General features: G+C 35.5%; 1 protein-coding gene across 1 annotated transcript; it reads right to left on the bottom strand.

Annotated features, from left to right (window-relative positions):
- Window positions 1-781: 781 nt before the first annotated feature.
- Window positions 782-2,889, bottom strand: SRX (sulfiredoxin). The gene is made up of 5 exons (XM_079086516.1): window positions 2,731-2,889; window positions 2,459-2,631; window positions 1,822-1,855; window positions 1,564-1,657; window positions 782-1,065 (listed from the first exon to the last, which is right to left on the bottom strand). The coding sequence occupies exons 1-5, from the start codon at window positions 2,885-2,887 to the stop codon at window positions 1,050-1,052; spliced, it is 474 nt and encodes a 157-aa protein (XP_078942642.1). The 5' UTR covers window positions 2,888-2,889; the 3' UTR covers window positions 782-1,049.
- Window positions 2,890-19,532: the final 16,643 nt, after the last annotated feature.

Below are 19,532 nucleotides of genomic sequence, written 5' to 3'. Positions count from 1 at the left end.
GTGAGTACATAAAGTCGAATATAAGAACACCCTTCTATTACTTCAGAATTAGGTATATTATCTCAACCTATTGTTAGATTTATTGTTTGTCCGTTAGGGAGGAGGGAGTCATTCTCTCCCAACCAACACTGTCACATCACTTTTTCTCTTTTATTTTTCTTCATCTTTCCCCAACCCACAACACACGGAAACCTTATCTTTTTTTAACCCACTCCACCCATTCATTTAAAAAAAATACAAAACAATCAAAATTAAATCTTAATTAGCAATAGAGTTACCGCCGGTACCACTCCCGCTTCAGCGGATTGTTTAATTGGTTTTACTAACCCACTTCTATCTCTTTCTACTTTCTCTCTCTCATTTTCTTTTGTACCGTGTGTTTTAAAACTTATACCTTAATTGTTTTGTATTTTTTTTTAACTAAGTGGGTTGAGAAAGATAAGATTTTCATGTGTTGTGGGTTGGAAAATATGAAAAAAAAAAAAAAAGTGACAAAAATTGATATTACAGTGGGTTGGGAGGGAATGACTCCCTCCCTTATAACTACAAATTGTTAGTAGGAGATTGATATTAGTTTTGATTTGGTTATGGTTTTTTCTCAATGAGAACATAACGTGTTCTTAAATTCAACTTTATGTACCCACCCTCGTTTATGAGATGGATTCGGAGGAGATCTATTATGATAAATCGCTTGTTTATCAATAAATTGTAATCTATTTATTTGTTGTTTGATTTATATATTTTGCAAAAGCCAATTCCACTAACCACATGAGTTGTAATATTTTTCTTACCAACATTCGAATGTTACACCATGAGATGCCAAACATAGCCTAAGTATGTACTTTACAACACAATTCATTGTATTCTATAATTACAAACCAAATATTTAATTATTAACACAATAGTAATAACATGTCTACCAAACTACATGTGTCTTATTTACGATACACTTGATATATTTATACAAGCATGTAACATGAAAGCGTTACCTTTTAAGATAAACCATCAACACGACATCTCAAATAACAATTGGCCTAGCCATTACCAACTCATCGAAGGTGATGCCTATTGAAAATAAAATCGACTAAGAAAAAAAGAAAATTAAAAATAACCAGGAGAGGAAATAAATCATGGTCAAATTGCAAGGAAATAACAACGCACTTTACTCTCTTCAGCAATATAGACAATACCCATAATAGCAATGTACTTGCATGTTTTTACCCATTATAGCATGGTAGTTACAATTTTTTTTCCAATTATGGCAATGTGTATACCTATAGCAATGTACTTACAATTACCTACCTATAATAGCAACGTGCTTACATTATTTACAGATAATACCAATATGTAAAATAAAACTTGTAGGCATTTTACACGTTTCTTGTTATAAATTGCTATTATGGGTAAAGAAATTTAAGCACGTTGCTCTAATAGGTAAAAGAATATAAGTAGGTTGAGATTATAGATATTAGATTAAAATAAATTGCATATATATACATATATTTGTAGCATGAAGAAAGTATGTTGCTATTTTCTGCAATTTGCATGTAAATTGAAGATAACCTTAAGGTTTCTTTAGTTCCTCGACGTATCTTGCAACGGATAGTTGGAAGCCCTAAGCGCTGATGAGCCTCATAGCGATGACATCCAGAAAATCCTGTTCAGAGCTTCTTTAGTTACTTTATCATTATTAGATTTGAAGGGTTACTCTAAAGATTTCCCTTAAACCATGTATCATATCAAACTTTGCAATTCTTGTAGGACAAATGGAGAGTTTGTATTAAATCCCTTTTTCAAATATAAATCTACATTGTTCCATACCATAATAAGCTCCATCAACCTCAAGCACATCAATCTGCATGTATTACAAGAAATGTTTACTAATCCCAATCACATAAATAGGCTCAAAGAACTTCATAACAGAAACATAAATAAATATGAACACAGAGAAAGGAAGACTAGAAAATGTTAGCAAGACCTACTAACATAATTTATTTATAAAAATGTAAAACACACAAGTGCTTGCAGGTAAAAAGGAGTTACGGTATAGAAAACACACTGGAAAAAAGAAGCAGCTTAAGTCCTCCCTAATGTAAAATACAAAAAAAAAAAAAAAAAAAAAAAAAAAAAAAAAAAAAACTATTATACTCGATTAAGTTCTAAAAAACTATAAACCTGGATATATGCAGTTACACGGAATCCACGATTCCCAAAAGGGCTATATGCAGTTACACGGAATCCATCAAAAAGTCATCAGAAAAATGCATAAAAAGAAACCTGGATAGTGGATTTGATTTGATGTACTGATACTTACTTCTAGGTTAGCATCATAGCATGAATCTGGTTTAATTAAAATCAGATTAAGTGCAAAAAATTAAACGACAAAAAGGAGAAGAAAGCTAGTTCACTGTAAACCCTAGATGGAGATGAAGAAAATTGAATGGAAATGAGAGCTTACGGGTACTTGAAGACCAATTTGGGCAATACTATCCATGAGTTCTTGCACCTTCTGTGGATCATTAGCTCTTGTACGCATTAAAGGTCTCCGAATTTGATTAAGGGGAAGCTCAATAATGACTGGACCTCCTTTCCCCGATTGAGATACTTGATTACTGGAAGTTGGAAGAGACCCTGAAAGAAAGAACACAACTTCAGGATGAGGTTGTAAGCCATATATTATATGAGGAAGTTGTGTTTGTGTATGTACTTTGAACAGAAAATATCACAAACCATTGGAGGAAGAGGAAGCGAAAACACTGGGGTTTCTCAAGGTGTTGAGAAGAAAGCTAGCCATCTGATTTTTGGTTTGCTTTGGCTTTGTGAGGGCATTGATTGCTTCTATATGAGGACCCAAATCGTGGAGAGAAACCGGCCAAAAGTAAAACATCAACAAAACCTTCACTTCAAAAAGATCATTTAATTATATTAACTTGCTGCTAAATCTTAGCCGTTTGATCATTTCCCTAATTTATTCACCACCGCTCATTCATCAGATCATCATCATCTATAATGGTGCATTTTATATAAATGACTTTAATATGTATTTCCACATATTTAGTTATTAATTGTAAAATAAATCAGTTCGTTTGTCTGTATTATATGTTGTAGGTTTCCGACTAAAAATGATTGATTTTCTGACCACTTTGGCATCCCGGCGACCTCCGTCATCTTCTATGTCTGATCTATGATCGGCGATATATGATTTTCTGGCGATTCCGTTTTCCTTGGCCAAAAGATAAATGATTTTTCGGCGATTCTTGTAAGGGTCGAAGACCTGTTGTAATATGTCGAAGACTTAAGATTATTTTACAAGACATTTTTGTAACGAAGCGTACTGTTTTAGTCATTGTAATTTTTGTGTGCTTTCATGTTTTCTATAAATAGGGACATTACTTAGAGTTAGATAAGAGTCTTAAATGTACTTGTCTATGTTCTCTTTGTAACATTTGAAAGCATAATAGAGCTGAAACCTGATCATATTTACATCGTGTGTTCAAATTACATTTCTGTTACTCTGATTTGTTACATTCTCGATTCATCACTTCATCAATTGGTATCAGAGCAGGAATCATAATCTGCGATCTGATTTTCACTCTGTTTCAAAAGGTTTTTGAATCAAATTTCTGGTTCAAAAAGTTTCCGCACCTTTTGACGTGAAAAAGCGTTCTAGATCTTCAGTTGTGATTTGATTCTACAACTGATTTGTTGAATTGAGTGTTCTACTTGATATTTTGATTAATTCAACAATTTGCTTTCAAATTATCTTTGATTTCTCAAAAAATTTCTTCCGTACATCAATGGCGAACTTCAATCTCAACTCGATGACTTCATAATCTCATCTGCTAGGATCTTCAACTAAGATTCCTATGCTCATTCCGGAATACTATGATCAGTGGTCTGATCGTATGCAAGATTACTTGAATGGACTCGATGAAGAGCTTTGGTCTTGCATCTCAGGGAATGTTACTCTTCCGACGAATCTTCAACCAATTGGATCTTCGTCTGGTACTACGAGTGTGGATGCTCAATCTGATCAAATGAAGAAACTTGAAAAATGATGCATAAGGGAGTTACGCGGTGCATTGCCTCCAGTTGTGTATAACTATGTCAGAAGTTGTACAAATGCAAAAGAAATCTGGAATAATCTCAAAGAAAAGTTTCAAGGTAGCGAGAAGACGAAAATCAATTCAGTTAAACACTGTTTGATTGAATTGAAGGATTTCAAGCAAAAAGATGGTGAAACGATTGAAAGTTACTATGATAGGCTGAATGAGTTGATTTACAAATGCAATCGTTATGGAATCACGAGTTCTGCTATGGAATTCAATCTCACCTTCGTCATGGGACTCCGTAAAGAATGGAGGAGTGTTAGCATGATGGTGAAAAATCAACAGAGTTTCGACACATCTTCTTTAAATGATTTGTACAATCAACTGAAAACTCACAAAAGTGAAGTAAACGAAATGGCAGAAGAGTCGAAGCTTAGTCTGGGAGGTCCATTAGCACTTGTCTCTAAAGTGTCTGAAAAGGAAACAGTCGAAAAAGGTGATTTTGATGATGAAGAGGGGTTTATCATTAATTCGGATGATGAGGCAATAGCTTTTACTCAAACAACCGAGTCAAAAAGTTTTTCAAGAGACCGTTTAATCCAAAGGTGAAGCAAAGTGAAGGAAAAGGAAGATTTGTGAACAGGGCTGCAGGAGAGGATAAGAAGAAGTATGAGAAGAATGATGGGAAGGTTGCTGAGGAAAAGAAAGAGAAGAAACTGAAAGGAGATTCGGGTATGGATTGCCATTATTGCAACGGAGCAAATCATCTAGCAAATGATTGCATGCTTCGTAAAAAGGATGATAAAAAGAATAGGAAAAGACGAAGCATATTATGTAGAGAGATTGGAAGAGGTGCGTACGAAGGCGAAAAATTTATCTTTGGTGGCTCAAGGTGAACAGGAGAATGATGGCACGTATCAAATCTGGTCTTCGGGCTCAGACGATGAAGAAATGCGTAATCCTACGCATGGAGCCATGTATGCGAGGCTGGAGGAAGATTCGGACGAAGAGGTAACGGGCCGATGCTTTGTGTCAAAGTCTGCTGATAAGTCTCCAATGACAACTAAGGTACGTACTATTCTTCAATCTTTCAATATTCCTTTGAGTGCATATGATTATGAAATTGTTGCTTTTGATGATACTGTTGCTTACTTTGATAATTTGGTTGTTTCTGTTAGCAATGAAGCTAAGAAATTAAGCAATCAATTGTTAGAGACTCAGAAGAATTTAGATTTGAAAGTTGTCAAGATATAATGTTTAGAATTGCAGATTACAAATATTATGTGTGATAGAGATTTGTTTTCTAGTGATGTAAAACTTTTATTAGCTCAACGAAATATATACTGCAATTCTGGTAAACGTCTATATGGCAAGTTAACTGCATTGCATCATTCGTGTGAAATTAGCAAGGAACAACATAGGAAATTATTACCTTTTTCAGCATATGAAAGAGAGAAGGTTGATAATATTTCGTATGATTGTGAGAAAAATATTGCTGAGTTTGACAAAATTCCTGATGATAGATATGCTTATGGAATTGTCAAAATTGATGAATGTCTGGATTCGGATGAATTGGTTAACATTGTGAATGATAATTTGACTAAATCAGAACAAATCAAAATTTTGAAAAAGGCTGAGAGTTCAACATCTGATTCTCAATCTAATTTTGCCGATATTGAAGATAACTCTGACAATATTAGCGAAATTAGTGATATTGAGGATGTTGATTGTTCTCAGTTGTATATCATTAATGTTGCATCAAAATCTAAAGGAAAAGAAAAACTTAAGGATTTGATGGTTAAGATTGACACTGACAAACCTTCAACTTTGAAAGTTTGTGATCCCGATTTTGTGGATATCCGAGATAGTCAAATGGATAGCAGTGATGATGAAAATGATGAAGACAATTCGCACAAAAAGGTCTCATCAAACAAAGATTCGAAAGAAACTGAAATTCCACGTGTTGTTGTTGATCAAGTGTTTGGGGACACTGAAAATTTCGACAAAGTGTTGTCTGAAAAAGGAGCCCATTATTTGGAAACAAATCAAGTTGTGTATCCAAATTTCAAGTGTACTGATGATGTTGTATTTCCAAATCAAGTGTTTGTCACTACTGGAAATGTTGATAACATTAAACCAGAATTCAACAAAATGGTCAAAGATGACAACAAGAAAACAACAGACGAAGGATTCTTTTCAAATCAAAGCACTATTGAAAATAATCTAACAAATAATTCGTATGTTTTTCAAAGACAAAAACCACAACGTAAATGGGTTGAAAAATCGAAAGTTATGAAAAAATTTACAAAAGAGGTTGTTGTGGAAAATGAAATTGTTGTCAAATTAAATTCAAAAGAATTTAAAGAACAAATTGACAAGTTTTCAAAAGAAAATGAAATTTCAAAAAGACAAGCTCGAAAGAAGATTTTTTGGCAAACCGTGGAGTCTCGAAAGAAACAAAATGGTTTGACATTGAAAACGACTGAAAACAAAAAGACTAAATCTGTTGAGAACAAGTCTTCGAATTCAGCACTTTATTCAGATCACAAGAAAAATCCCGCTCAAATAAATAAAACTAAATCTGAATTTTATCCCAAAACAAATTCTTCGAAAGTTCCAAAAACAACGTTTTCCAAAGATAACATAAATACCTCAAAGAATGTTCAAAATCAACCCTCAACACAACGATTTTCTTCTAATCCACAAACAAGGTTTTCTCAAAAACAAAAATTTCAAAATCGCTTTTCTCAAAATACACGCGTTGGAAACAATGATGGAAGTCGATATGCAATGGCATTTTGACCTAAATCAAATGTTGATTTCTTCCCATAAAAACCAAAATTTTCAAATCCTTCAGGGAAACAAACCTTAAAAGTTTCGTACACAAAAGGGTTGTCTCGTGACAAAAACATCGATCATTGACTTGAAGGAAAAGGACGAATGTATCAATCAAGGAAATACTCTCAACAACAAATTCAAGAAGCTTATGAGAAGTATGTTAATACTTCGTCAACTGAAAGCTCATCTTCAAAAGATTCGAATGTTTCGGTGAAAACTTGGCAACCGGTTTCGCAAGAAAAGCATGTTCATACACAATCTAAAAACACGAAGGAATGTGTCAGTGACAATCCTAAACTAACAAAGACTTATGTTTCTGTTCCTTTACCTAGTGATGTGGACTGAATTGATAGTCTCAAAACTAAAGTTTGTGATTGGGTTAAAAATTTTGCCTTTCATTCTGTTTCCAAAACTAATTTCCAAGGACCCAAACAGCCTTGGGTACCTAAATTCTTTCATTGATCGCAGGTGCTATGTGACGAGCAATATGATGAGAAATGGTATATAGATAGTGGGTGCTCACGTCACATGACTGGACGAAAAGAAAATTTGAGAGATTTTCGAAGCTTGGAAAATGCAGGTGTTGTGAAGTTTGGAAACAATCATAAATGTCAAGTGAAAGGCTATGGGAAAGTAACGAATGGACAGTTTACTGTAAATCGCGTTGCTTATGTTGAAGGTCTGAAACATAATTTGAAAAGTGTTTTACAACTTATTCTGGGCACTGGCAATCAAGTTGTGTTTAACGAAGAAGAGAGTATTATCTCAAAGGTTGAAACGAACGAAGTGTTGTTGAAGTCAAAACGTTATGGTGATATGTTTACTCTTGATTTAAAACCAATCATCGGCAAACCCTCAGTGTGCTTACTTTCAAAAGCTTCCTCTGATATTAGATGGCTGTGGTATCGACGTTTATCACATTTAAACTTTCGAAATTTGAATAAATTGGTTGTTGATGATCTTGTTTGAGGTTTACCTGTCCTAAAGTTTGACAATGATACTTTATGTGCAGCTTGCGAACAAGGGAAACAGCATAGGAAAGGACATCCAATTGTGATAGATTCGAAAATTGTGGAACCGTTGGAACTTCTTCATATCGACCTTTGTGGACCATCAACTGTTGAAACTCTCAACAAGAAACGGTACATTTTGGTTATTGTTGATGATTTTTCTCGATTCACTTGGGTGTATTTTCTCAGGTTAAAATCTGAAGTCGCTCAAACAATGATTGATTTTATTAAGAAAATTGAGATGAGTTTGAAAAAGAATGTTCGAAAAATCAAAAGTGATAATGGCTCTGAGTTCAAAAACAATATGTTGGATTCGTACTTAATTGAGAAAGGGATATCGCATAACTTTTCGTCACCATATACACCACAACAAAATGGTGTAGTTGAACGAAGAAATAGGTCACTTTGCGAAGCAGCCAGAACAATGTTAACATATGCAAATCTTCCTCAATATCTATGGGCTGAAGCAGTGTCAATAGCATGTTTTACTCATAATCGTTCTTTTATTCATCGACGTTTTAATATCACACCGTAAGAAATTATCAATAACCGAAAACCAAATGTTAAATTCTTTCATGTGTTTGGTTGTAGGTGCTTTATCATGAATCTTAAGGATAATCTTTTGAAATTTCAAGCGAAGGCTGACGAAGGAATATTTTTGGGATATTCGCACAACTCGGTGGCATACAGGGTGTTGAATAAGCGCACACAAAAAGTCGAACAGGCATTCAATCTTACTTTTGATGATTATTATGTCAAACAATTTGAAAAGCAATTTGAACAAAAACCAATTATTAATGAATCATCTGATGAAACTGAAGAATCAAATTCATCTGACATTGATTATGATTTAATTTTTGGTATTCCTGACAGGGCTGTGGATGTTGAAGTTCATGCGAACGATAATCATCACTCTGAATCTTCGAAGCATACTGATGACTTGGAAATTTCTCCAACTATTGCTGATAGGATTTCAACAACGAATTCTACAGAAGTTGGCGAAAGTATGTATAATAATCCAGTGGAGGGGGAGCACTTGAATTCAAATACTCTGGTTGAGGGGGAGCATTCTTTCGAGGGGGAGAATGGGAGAATGAATGAAGTTGTTGAGGGGGAGCATCTAGTTGAGGGGGAGCATCTAGTTGAGGGGGAGCATCAGAATGATAATCTTGTTGAGGAGGAGCATGACGAAACTGATACAATAAATCTTAATCAAAATGATGAGTTTCATGATCTAAATGATAATGTTTCTGTTACAGGATCTGAAAATGAAGAGATGTACGAAGATGCACCTTTGGAATTTGATCAGGCATATCCACCGTTAGAGAAATGGACAAGGACTCATCCGAAAGATCAAGTCATTGGGAATCCTCAAGATGTAGTATTAACAAGAGCTCAAATTCGTGCAAAGAATGAGGTATTAAATACTCATCAAGAATTTTGCATGTTCAATGTTTTTATCTCGAAAATTGAACCAAAAACAGTTAAGATTACTCAGATTGGGTTGTTGCAATGCAATCCGAACTGGCTGAATTCGATAGAAACAAGGTTTGGAGATTAATTCCTAAACCTGAAAATGTTTCGATTGTCGGGTTAAAATGGATTTTCAAAAACAAAACCGACAAGGATGGAAATATTGTACGAAATAAAGCACGACTAGTTGTAAAAGGATATTCGCAACAAGAAGGGATTGATTATGAAGAAACCTTTGCCCCTGTCGCAAGACTCGAGGCTATTCGAATATGTTTAGCTTATGCAGCTCATAAGGATTTCGATGTCTATCAAATGGATGTGAAATGTACTTTTCTCAATGGTGAACTCGAAGAAATTGTTTACGTTGAACAACCTCCAGGTTTCGTAAATGAAATGCATCCTAATCATGTGTACATTTTAGATAAAGCTGTATATGGGTTAAAACAAGCAGCAAGACCATGGTATGCAACTCTTACCAGTTTCTTAAAACAGTAGAAATTTAAACAAGGATCAGTTGACCCCACATTATTTCGAAAGAAAGTAGGGAATCATCTAATGCTTGTTCAAATTTATGTCGACGATATTAGTTTTGGCTCTACTGACCCTGCTTTGTCTAGTGAATTCGAAAATTTGATGAAAAGCCAATTTGAAATGAGCATGATGGGTAAAATCAATAATTTTCTTGGCTTAAACATTTATCAAAGCAGAGAAGGCATTTTCATCAATCAGGAAAAATATACAAGGAATTTGCTCGAAAAATTTGGAATGACAAATAGCACGAAGTTAAGAGTACCAATGGCGGTTGGCACAAGGCTATCACCTTCGTTAGAAACGCCTGCGGTTGATCTTACCTTATACAGGAGCATGATAGGTTCATTGCTTTATTGTCACACCCCAAAACCGGAACTGCGGAATCGTTCAGGGGTGGAGGACGTCATGTTTAGTATCACGAGATATGTATATGGTAAGCAAGTAATGAACAACCATTTCATTTCGAAAGAAAGTGTTTACAATGTGTGTGTTCACAAAACATAAAATTCATACACAAATAACCAAAACAAGACTTGAAGCTATAATGCTTCATCTTCTAAATCCCCAGCACGAGCACCTGTCTAATAGTCTCCTGAGAATACAAGTTATTTGAAAGAGTTGATCATCAATTAAGCTGGTGAGTTCATAAGAGTTTAGTGATGTAAGTAAGTTGTAAAGTGTTGTTAAAATGTAAATGTAACAATGGTATTGAAAATGTAGTTGTAGCATGTAGTTGTAAAATGTTGTAAGTTGTAAGTTCTGTTTTGAAAAGCTCGCCTGTTCCTCTAGAAAATCCTATATTTCCTACTTTGATGGAAGTTTAAGTAAAATGACACTACAACCCGTTCTATGGGTACTAAGTGAGTACAAATTATATAAGAATCAGAGTAAAGAAACAATCGATTGTGTGCATCTGCCTCAAGCTCACAACCCAACGAGGAACAGAATTTAAGGCGGATAGCACACAGTCCATTGGTTGTTAGATCATCATCATATATAACCCTGGTGTATTCACTTGTTACTCATGGAGTTAGTTGTGATGGTTCCTTTGTATCTAATGAAAAGTTCTTTAAGAAAACCCTTATTTCTTATAGTAAAAAGGTGACCAGAGTGACTACTTTTATAATAGCTTAGTTTATACTGATATACATAATTTAATATCGGATAGAAAGTTAGTTGAGTGAATCTGCCCTAAGCCCACAACCAAACGAGGACTGGAAGTAAGGCGGAAAGCACACATCCAACTACCTACTGGGTATTAGTTTTATATATAAACATGATGTATAAAGTAAGGTATTATAGAGTTACTCACCTAAGGTCTTTTAAATTGAACTGGTTTAATAAAATGGATTAAACCCTTTACCGGGAAGTTTCTAGTTTTGTATACCCAAAAGTACTGAAAGTATGTTTTGTACTAGAAAAACTGTGCTTTGACTCTGTGTTCTATAACCTGACCCATACCTGGTACCCTTATGATGACTTAATGCATACTAAGCATACATATATATAGAATCGGGTAGATAATAGATTGGGTGAATCCGTTCCAAGCCCACAACCAAACGAGGAACAGGAAATGAAGCGGAGAGCACACATCCTATTAGCTGTCGGACCCTACTGGTATATATGTATCCTGTGATGTGTACATTAAGGAATCATAAGACTAGCATTATGGTCCTATCTTAACTCGTATCCTTCTACCAAGGCATCTTCTGTTATGTGCTAGACTCGACTGTTCCATTTGTCGATTGTAAAAAGTATATTTTCCCTAGTTTATAACTCGAAAATAGATTGAGTTCGACTTTCAAGCGGTACTATCACTTTATGAAAGTAATGGGAAAAGTAAGTACACAGTTGTCGTTTATAATGACATGCGGATATACTAATAACCTAAAAACATATTTGTTTTATTACGGTCATAATGTGAAGGCTAGAACCCCTACTATACGCTCTCCCTGTCGAGAGATTAAGGGTACTAAACGCGACCTCTACAAATTCTTGCAATCCGTGTAATTCACATTTAAAGTTTATGATCATGTATACCCAATATAACTATCATCTTTTGTTAAAACAATGCGATAGTGATTCATTGGTATAATTAGATCCTGTATGTGTTCTCATGCTATAGCAACCTAACTTGTTTGTTTTGTACATTCTGTTTGTTTCTCATAATTGTGTGTTCTCTCTGTATGGTATTGTTTGATTCTCTTCACTATCTGTTCTGTATGTTATTGTTTGATTCTCTTCACTATCTGTTATGTATAGTATTGTTTGATTCTGTGCTTCATTGTACTAGAAGTAATGAATAGTATTCTCCTAAACTATACCTATTATAGCTTACTAATGTTCTACTTGGACTGTTACTAAAAAGACTCATTTATCTACTAAGTTATGTTTGTACTTTAAAAACGGAGTTTTGTATAACTATAAAGTAACATAACTTTAAAAGAGTTTTGAAATGTTTTGACGACTAATATATGACATAAGTAACATTTTGAAAGATGTTTATAACAAACATTTACACAATTATCATTGTGTTCAACTTGTATCCCCCCCCCCTTAAAACAGTTAAAAGATTCATTACGGGGTATGAACTCACCTGATGTCGGTGATTCAAACGGGTATGCGTGTAAGGATGAGAAGTTCCACGAATGAAGTCCCGAGACACAATAAGTCCTAAATGACATATAAGGACACATATTGACATGAATATAGTGTTCATAGACAACTATATGAAAGGAAACACCTTTCGGGACTAGGAAACACCTTGACCAAGTGTTGGAATCACATATGATTCATCAAAGGAAAGTGAAATGGCACTAAAAGGTGTTTAGGGTCATGAGACCAACTCTCATTGAGTTTACGGTCGTAAACCCATGAGTTTACGGCCGTAAACTCATGGCACTTTGACCATTTTGTGTTTTGAAGCCTTACAAGTCATACTAAGCATTCCTACTTCATGTATAAGCCTTAGGAAGTGATTAGGGCAACATTTCACTCCTAAATGGAGTTTACGGCCCATGGACCACTTCTCCATGTGTTTACGGCCGTAAACCCATATGGATTATGGTCTTTTGATGTTTTCAAGTACTAATCACATCAAGGTAAGGGTCTAGGCTAGTTTCCAAGGCTTGTAAGGGAATAGGGCACACTTTGGCACCATTTTTAGGGTTTACGGTCCAAGAACATCTTGGACCGTAAACACCTTTGATCCTTGGTTTCTTGGGTGTTTTCTTGATGTTTAGAAGTGTAACAAGCTCTATAATACTCTAGTATAGAAGTACTTACTAGGTAGAAGCTTGAAAAGGTGCTAAAAGTCCAAGAACACTAGTGTGTGTTCTTGGTGTTTCTTGAAGATCTAAGAAAACATGATTTTTATGGATGAAATCATGAGAGAATGCTAGATTAAGAGGTGTATCAACTAATCAAGGATGAATACTTACTAGTTTTGAGGATCGGGGACGAAGATCGGGATGATACTTGAGAGAGAAATGGTTCTAGACTTGGAAATGTGAAAAAAAGTTAAAAATAAACTAAGTCTCACTTATATAGTCATTAGGGTTTACGGCCCTAATACCATTTGGGCCGTAAACTCCAAACTTTTGAAGTTTGTGGGACTTTATTGTTGCACAATAACTCCTAGGGCATCCTCTCTCCAGATCTCTCTTGCAGTACTATCCTTAAAATACTCAAACTGATTCCAAAAAGCTTGAAAGTTAGTAGAAACTGTTCTGACTTCCCTTGAATTGAATGGCTGTACAGAATAGAAATTTCGGGTTGTCACATTTATCTTACTGCAAGTAGACTTGATATCATGTTTTCTGTATGTAATTGTGCTAGGTATCAAGCAAATCCACGAGAACCACATTTAACTGCTGTGAAGAATATCTTTCATTATCTCAAGGGAACAATTTCGTTTGGATTGTGGTATCCTTCGAAATCAGGATTCTTCATTCAGGCATTTTCAGATGCAGATCTTGGAGGGTGTACTTTGGATCGAAAAAGCACAATTGGTGGTTGTCAATTTCTGGATGGAAAGTTGGTTAGTTGGTAGTCGAAGAAGCAGACGTGTGTTTCGATTTCCACTGCTGAAGCTGAATATGTTGCAGCTGCTGCTTGTACATCACAAATTATTTGGATCCAGAGTTAGTTGCGAGATTATGCCATTAATATGAAAAAGATTCCATTATACTGTGATTCACAAAGTGCTATACGCATTTGTCATAATCCAGTACAACATTCGAAAACAAAACATATTTCTCTTCATTATCATTTTATCAAAGATCATGTGGAAGATGGCAACATTGAAGTCCATTTTGTAAAAACAACTGATCAGCTTGCTGATATTTTTACAAAAGCTTTGGATGAAAAATCATTTCTTCGAATTTTGACAGGTTTGGGAATGATCGAAGCAAGTTCAGTTCCAGGAATGATTTCAAATGTATAACAAAGGGGTGTTATACAAATGTGTCGATTCAGAGGAAATAACACTTCATTCAGAGGCTGATAGTATTAACCATTCAGAGGTTACTGTTCATAGTCAACGCTTCGACACACTTCGAATTCGGCACATTGCACATTTTGGTTTGGGGTAAAACTTTTTGTTAGTTTGTCAAATTTTCGTCTGTTTGTCAAAGTTTCGTTCGAACAAATTTTCGATAGTTTTTCAAATATTCGTTAGATTTCCAAATTTTCGTTAGTTTACAAATTTTCGTATGTGTCTAAAAATGTTTTTCGTTAGTTAGTATCTTAGCTTTATTTTCGAAAAATCAAAAAAAAAAAACTACAAAAAGATTTTATTTTTGTTTTGTCGTTTTATTTTCGAAAAATCACAAATTCCAAAAAGATTTTCTTTTGTTAATTGTCTTCTTTTTGAAAAACTTACAAAAACACAAAAATATTTTCTTTCTTTTCGAAAAATCAAAAATATCAAAAGGATTTTTGTTATTTTGTTCTTTGTCTTTTCTGTGTACAGATTTCACGAAAGTTATACAAGGGTCATGTTTGTGTTTCTATGGGAAGGTACAATTTCGACAACTATGTACTAGTTAGACTGTCGCTAGAAGCATGTTGCAGCATGTCGACCAAAGCCTCCATAGACTCAATGTGTGTTTACGAAAGACTTAATGAATTTTTTCATACGAAAATTTCTTCCCAAGTCAGGCTTATATTCACATTAGTCAAATGAGCTACCTTACTCTTCTCAAATGAGTTAAGAGTTGTCTGTTTGGTCCAATCATAACAGAGGTACAATTGTTTTAGTGAACCAATCTTTTTCATCCCAAAGTTCTAACACATTTCACACACAATGACATGTCCGAGAGGTCATCGATCAAACCAATCATGACTTAGGCATATCAAAAGTCTGTGTTAATTATCTAACATCATGAGACCGTGATGGAAGTGAAACCCAACCTTTCGAACCCATATAAGGAATTGACAGGGAACCTTGTTCCAGTTTTATCGAAACATTTGTTTCTGTACCAATTTTCGAAACTCCAAATCATATTCATTTCTAATGTGTGGTCTTGATCAAACTATCGAAGCCCACGATGTTTGTTACCCAACAGGATCCAATATAATTTTTTTATGGATATGATTTACGTGTGAGTTTCATTTGCTTTCTAAGTCACTTTCAAAATAATTCAAAGCATACTTGTCACTGACTACACTGGTCAAACATGTAATTTCAGTTACAATTACTCACCTTATGTTTCGGTTGATATGTAACGAAATTGTAAACCACCCATGAAGCCTTGCAAAAGAAGCCCTTCGATACTTCTCTATAAGTATTCAATTGTAATTCACGGGAACATACACCAATAGTTGATTATCTCTCTTGATAATTAACGGAGTAATCTTTGCCCGGGGTTAATTGCTTTTGTGTCGAAATTTTTTTTGACATCACAGATCCAAATTTTCGTTAATTTGCTTCTTATCTGATCTTTGGCACACTGCACTCACGAAATCCTTGAGGTTCTGAGTAATACCAACTCAGGCTGATGATTTCGAACATCTGGCACATGACTTCGATTTTCATCCAAAAAGTGAAAGAGCCTTACCTCCATCCGAAGGTTGGTGACGGTTACAATTCAAATGAGATAAACGGACAGACTGTTTGACAAGACGTTTTGTATTCAGTCGGAGTTTCAAGGAGATGTGACAGTTACTTTTTGACGCATGGCTACTTTATCGGAAGAGTGGTGCGAGATTCAAGGTGCCACGTCGGCTCTCATTTAATGCCAATCCCGCTTCAAATTCAAACTCTAGTGTTACATATAAAAGGGGAGTCAAAGGGTTTTATCAGTTTACGCTTTCAAACGCAAAATTCCCAAATTCTCTCTGCAAATTTCCAATTGTTCTTCAAAGCTTCAACAAACCCTAATCATGGCCACTTCTGCTGATCTCAATGTTCACTCACAAAACACTGAAGATGTTACTTCATCACCGATCATGAAGATTCAAGGTACGAACTATCAAGTCGAAGAGGATGTTTCTCTTTATCCAGATGAATTGAAGATGTTGGTAGTCGCATTGAAAAGCTTTGTTCTTTCGACTGCCATGTTCAATTCCTTTGTTGTTCCACTTTCATGGCTTTCACAAGCAGGATCCACTGCTACTTACAGCAAAGCAATGAATATTATTACTTTCCAACTGGTGAATGAGAAGAAGATACGATTGTCCAAGAAGATTTTTTGTCAGATTCTTGATATCCCTAATTCTCTAATATATACTGATCTTTCTTCTGCTAAAGTTATCCACATGTTTAATGAGATGGGTCATCAACCCCCACTCACCAAGATCAATGATTTCAAGAAGTCTGGACTTCCGACTGTTTGGAATTTTCTATTCGGAATCTTTCTACGCTGCTTGACTGGTCGCAGTGTTGGATTAGATAAAGGTTGAATGGAGGTTTATGCGATGGTAGCTGGATTGTACTATGATATTTTAGTGGATTACTCTACACAGCTGTGGAAGGAATTTCAGAAGAGTGTTGAAAACATGAATGTTGTCCAAGGAATTTCATGTGCAAGGTATTGGAGTTTGATTCTTTGCCATTTCTATGCTAACGAAACAGACGAAGCCAGAAGAACAAGTTTCGACTGTTTTGGTTGAGCCGGTAGAGCCTGTTACTGATGACCACGCAAAGGAAACCATTCCATCTAAGTCAGGTATCTTTCGAAGAATTAAGAAGAAGTCTCGTGGATCACAAAAGTTTTCATATGGATCGTTTAAGTCTTCTTCTACTATGGTTTGTAAACCATATCTGAATCACTAAGGAATTCTTATTCGTGAGGTTCCAACTCCTGTTTCTCATTCATCAAAAAAACAAAGAGCTGAAGATGTGGCTACGCGTATTTCCAAGAAGAAGTTGAAGAAAAGAAAGTTGGATCTTCAATAGGAATCATCTGAAGGGGAGAAAGTTCTTGAAACACCTGAAGCTACTATTCTCCAATCAACATCTACTCCTGAGAAGACTAAGGTCACACCACCCGGGGTTTCGTTAACCGAGTCAGTTACTAAGGAGGTTCGAACTTCAGACATCCCTACACACGTATCGGATATGGTTGTAAATGTCAACATGGGTGAAGGAGAGTCCAATAAAGAAATTTGTGTTACAACTCAAGGTATTCCTGCACCTTCTGTAATGGAGACTTTCATTTCATTACCTCCTTTTATAGTTCCTGTTTCGAACACTACCAATTCACCCACTTTTGAAACCATTCTCACTCAACCAATCACTACTTTGTTCTCATCACAAACCACTGATCCACTTCAATCTACTGAGGACACTGATATTGAAGAAGGGGGATTTGGAGGAACATTTGAAGACATGGAATTTGATGAAGAAGAAGAAACTTTCCCAAATAATATGTTAATGACGATGAAGCAGTTCAAGATTCTGAATAAAAAGATGAATTCGATTATTCAGTCTCAAGCTGACATGGGTGGAAGTCAATCTATCTCAAGTTTGGAACTTGATGTTATGCTCCAAGTATTCGAAGCCATGATGGTTAGTAAAGTTTCTGGAATGATTCAATATTCTGAGTCTAGAATCTTGGAGAAGGTGGACCAAAATGATAAGTGTAATGAATTACGAATGAAGTCTCAATCTTTGAATTTTCTGGGTGAAGTTCAAGATTTACGAAGGATGGCTAAAGAACGACATGTCTTGTTTATTAAAGATGTGAAGCAAGTACGCGAAGATGTCAACTTGAAGCTTCAAGAACTTCGTGAAGATATGCTCAAAGAGATTGCTAGTGCTCAGCAAGACTATGCATCTCTCAATCAAAAGGTGGATATTATTTGTGATGCTGTCACAAAGTATGTTAAAATGTATGAAAGTTTGAGTCCTCAAGTAACTCAACTTTCTACGGCTAACAGCCGAAGTTTTGTGGAGCTTAGTACTTTGTTAAAGGAGTTGAAAGACTTATCTGTTAAAGGAGTTGAAAGACTTTCTACCAACAGATGCCCCACCTGTTGTCACAGGGGTGCAAGGAGGAGAAAAGAAGGTTGGTAATGCGAAAGTTGGTGAGGTTTCGCATGAAGCTGTTAAGACTGTTGGGAAAATTTTTCAAACAAAGATTCCATCATCAAAGCCAATAGTCTCAACTGCTGGGCCTGCTACTTCAACGGTTGTTACCACGATGCCAATTTCCACGATGCAAATTCCAAGGCCAATTTCTAAAGGAATTATGATTGGTTCTTTTGCTGAAGGTGGTAGTAGTTCGAAGCCAAGGGATACTTTTGATAGTTCTTCTTACAAAGACAAAGGCAAAACGATTCTTGTTGAAAAATCAAAAGAAGAAAAGAAAGCAGAAGTCGAAGCTGAAGTTGATAAACAAAGGGTGATTCGGAGCATTTTAAGTTTTCGTGCAAATGATCCACCAGGAATGAACAAGGGTGATCCTGCTAAGCATTACAACTACGAAACAATCGAAGCAAAAGTTGCATATAATCATATGTATGCTTTTGAGAAGAAGCCGAAGCAAAGCTATGCTGTTGTTAATTCTGATATGAAACAACTGGATTTTCCGGTGAATGAAATGATGTTCATCATGGCTCAGTACAAGATTGCTGAGAAATTTGATAATGAGGATGATTACACATATATGAAGCTCAGGTTTCATGTTGTTCTTGGGAAACTTCCAGAGGAAATATGGTCGCTTGTGAAAATAAAGAAGGTGATTAGCGTTAAGAAGGATGTTCTGTTCGAGAATATGATGCAGAACTTTCGGTTTTATGTTGCAAGGGTGAATGGTCAGGAATGTGATTTCTCTGTAGCTGATTTTCCATTGATGAACTTGTATGATCTTATACAAGTTGCATTACTTTTGAAAGATAAAGATGCTTCGTATCTTCGAGAAACTAATCCAGAAGTTTTTCGTCTTGGTCTTGCCCACATCAAAATATTCATAGATAACTACTATGAGTGTTTGGCCCTAACTGATGTGGAGTTGGCAACTGCGAAGGGATTGGAAGTGAAAGTACCCATGGAACCAACGAAGACTCAACCTGAGTTAAAGAAGTATGCTGATGGGGCGATTTGCTTGAAGCCATTCGGTTTGGTCTTCGTAGGGAAGGATAAAAATGGGAAGGCCAAGAGGTTCTTATTCCAGGCATGCGAAGTAGA

This window comes from Lactuca virosa, chromosome 3 (assembly GCF_052849685.1).
Source record: "Lactuca virosa cultivar CGN04683 chromosome 3, Lactuca_virosa_CGN04683_v6, whole genome shotgun sequence".
In the NCBI taxonomy this organism is placed as follows: Eukaryota; Viridiplantae; Streptophyta; class Magnoliopsida; order Asterales; family Asteraceae; genus Lactuca; species Lactuca virosa.
The sequence above is the reverse complement of the archived record's forward strand: the minus strand, read 5'-3'. Positions and strand labels throughout refer to the sequence as shown.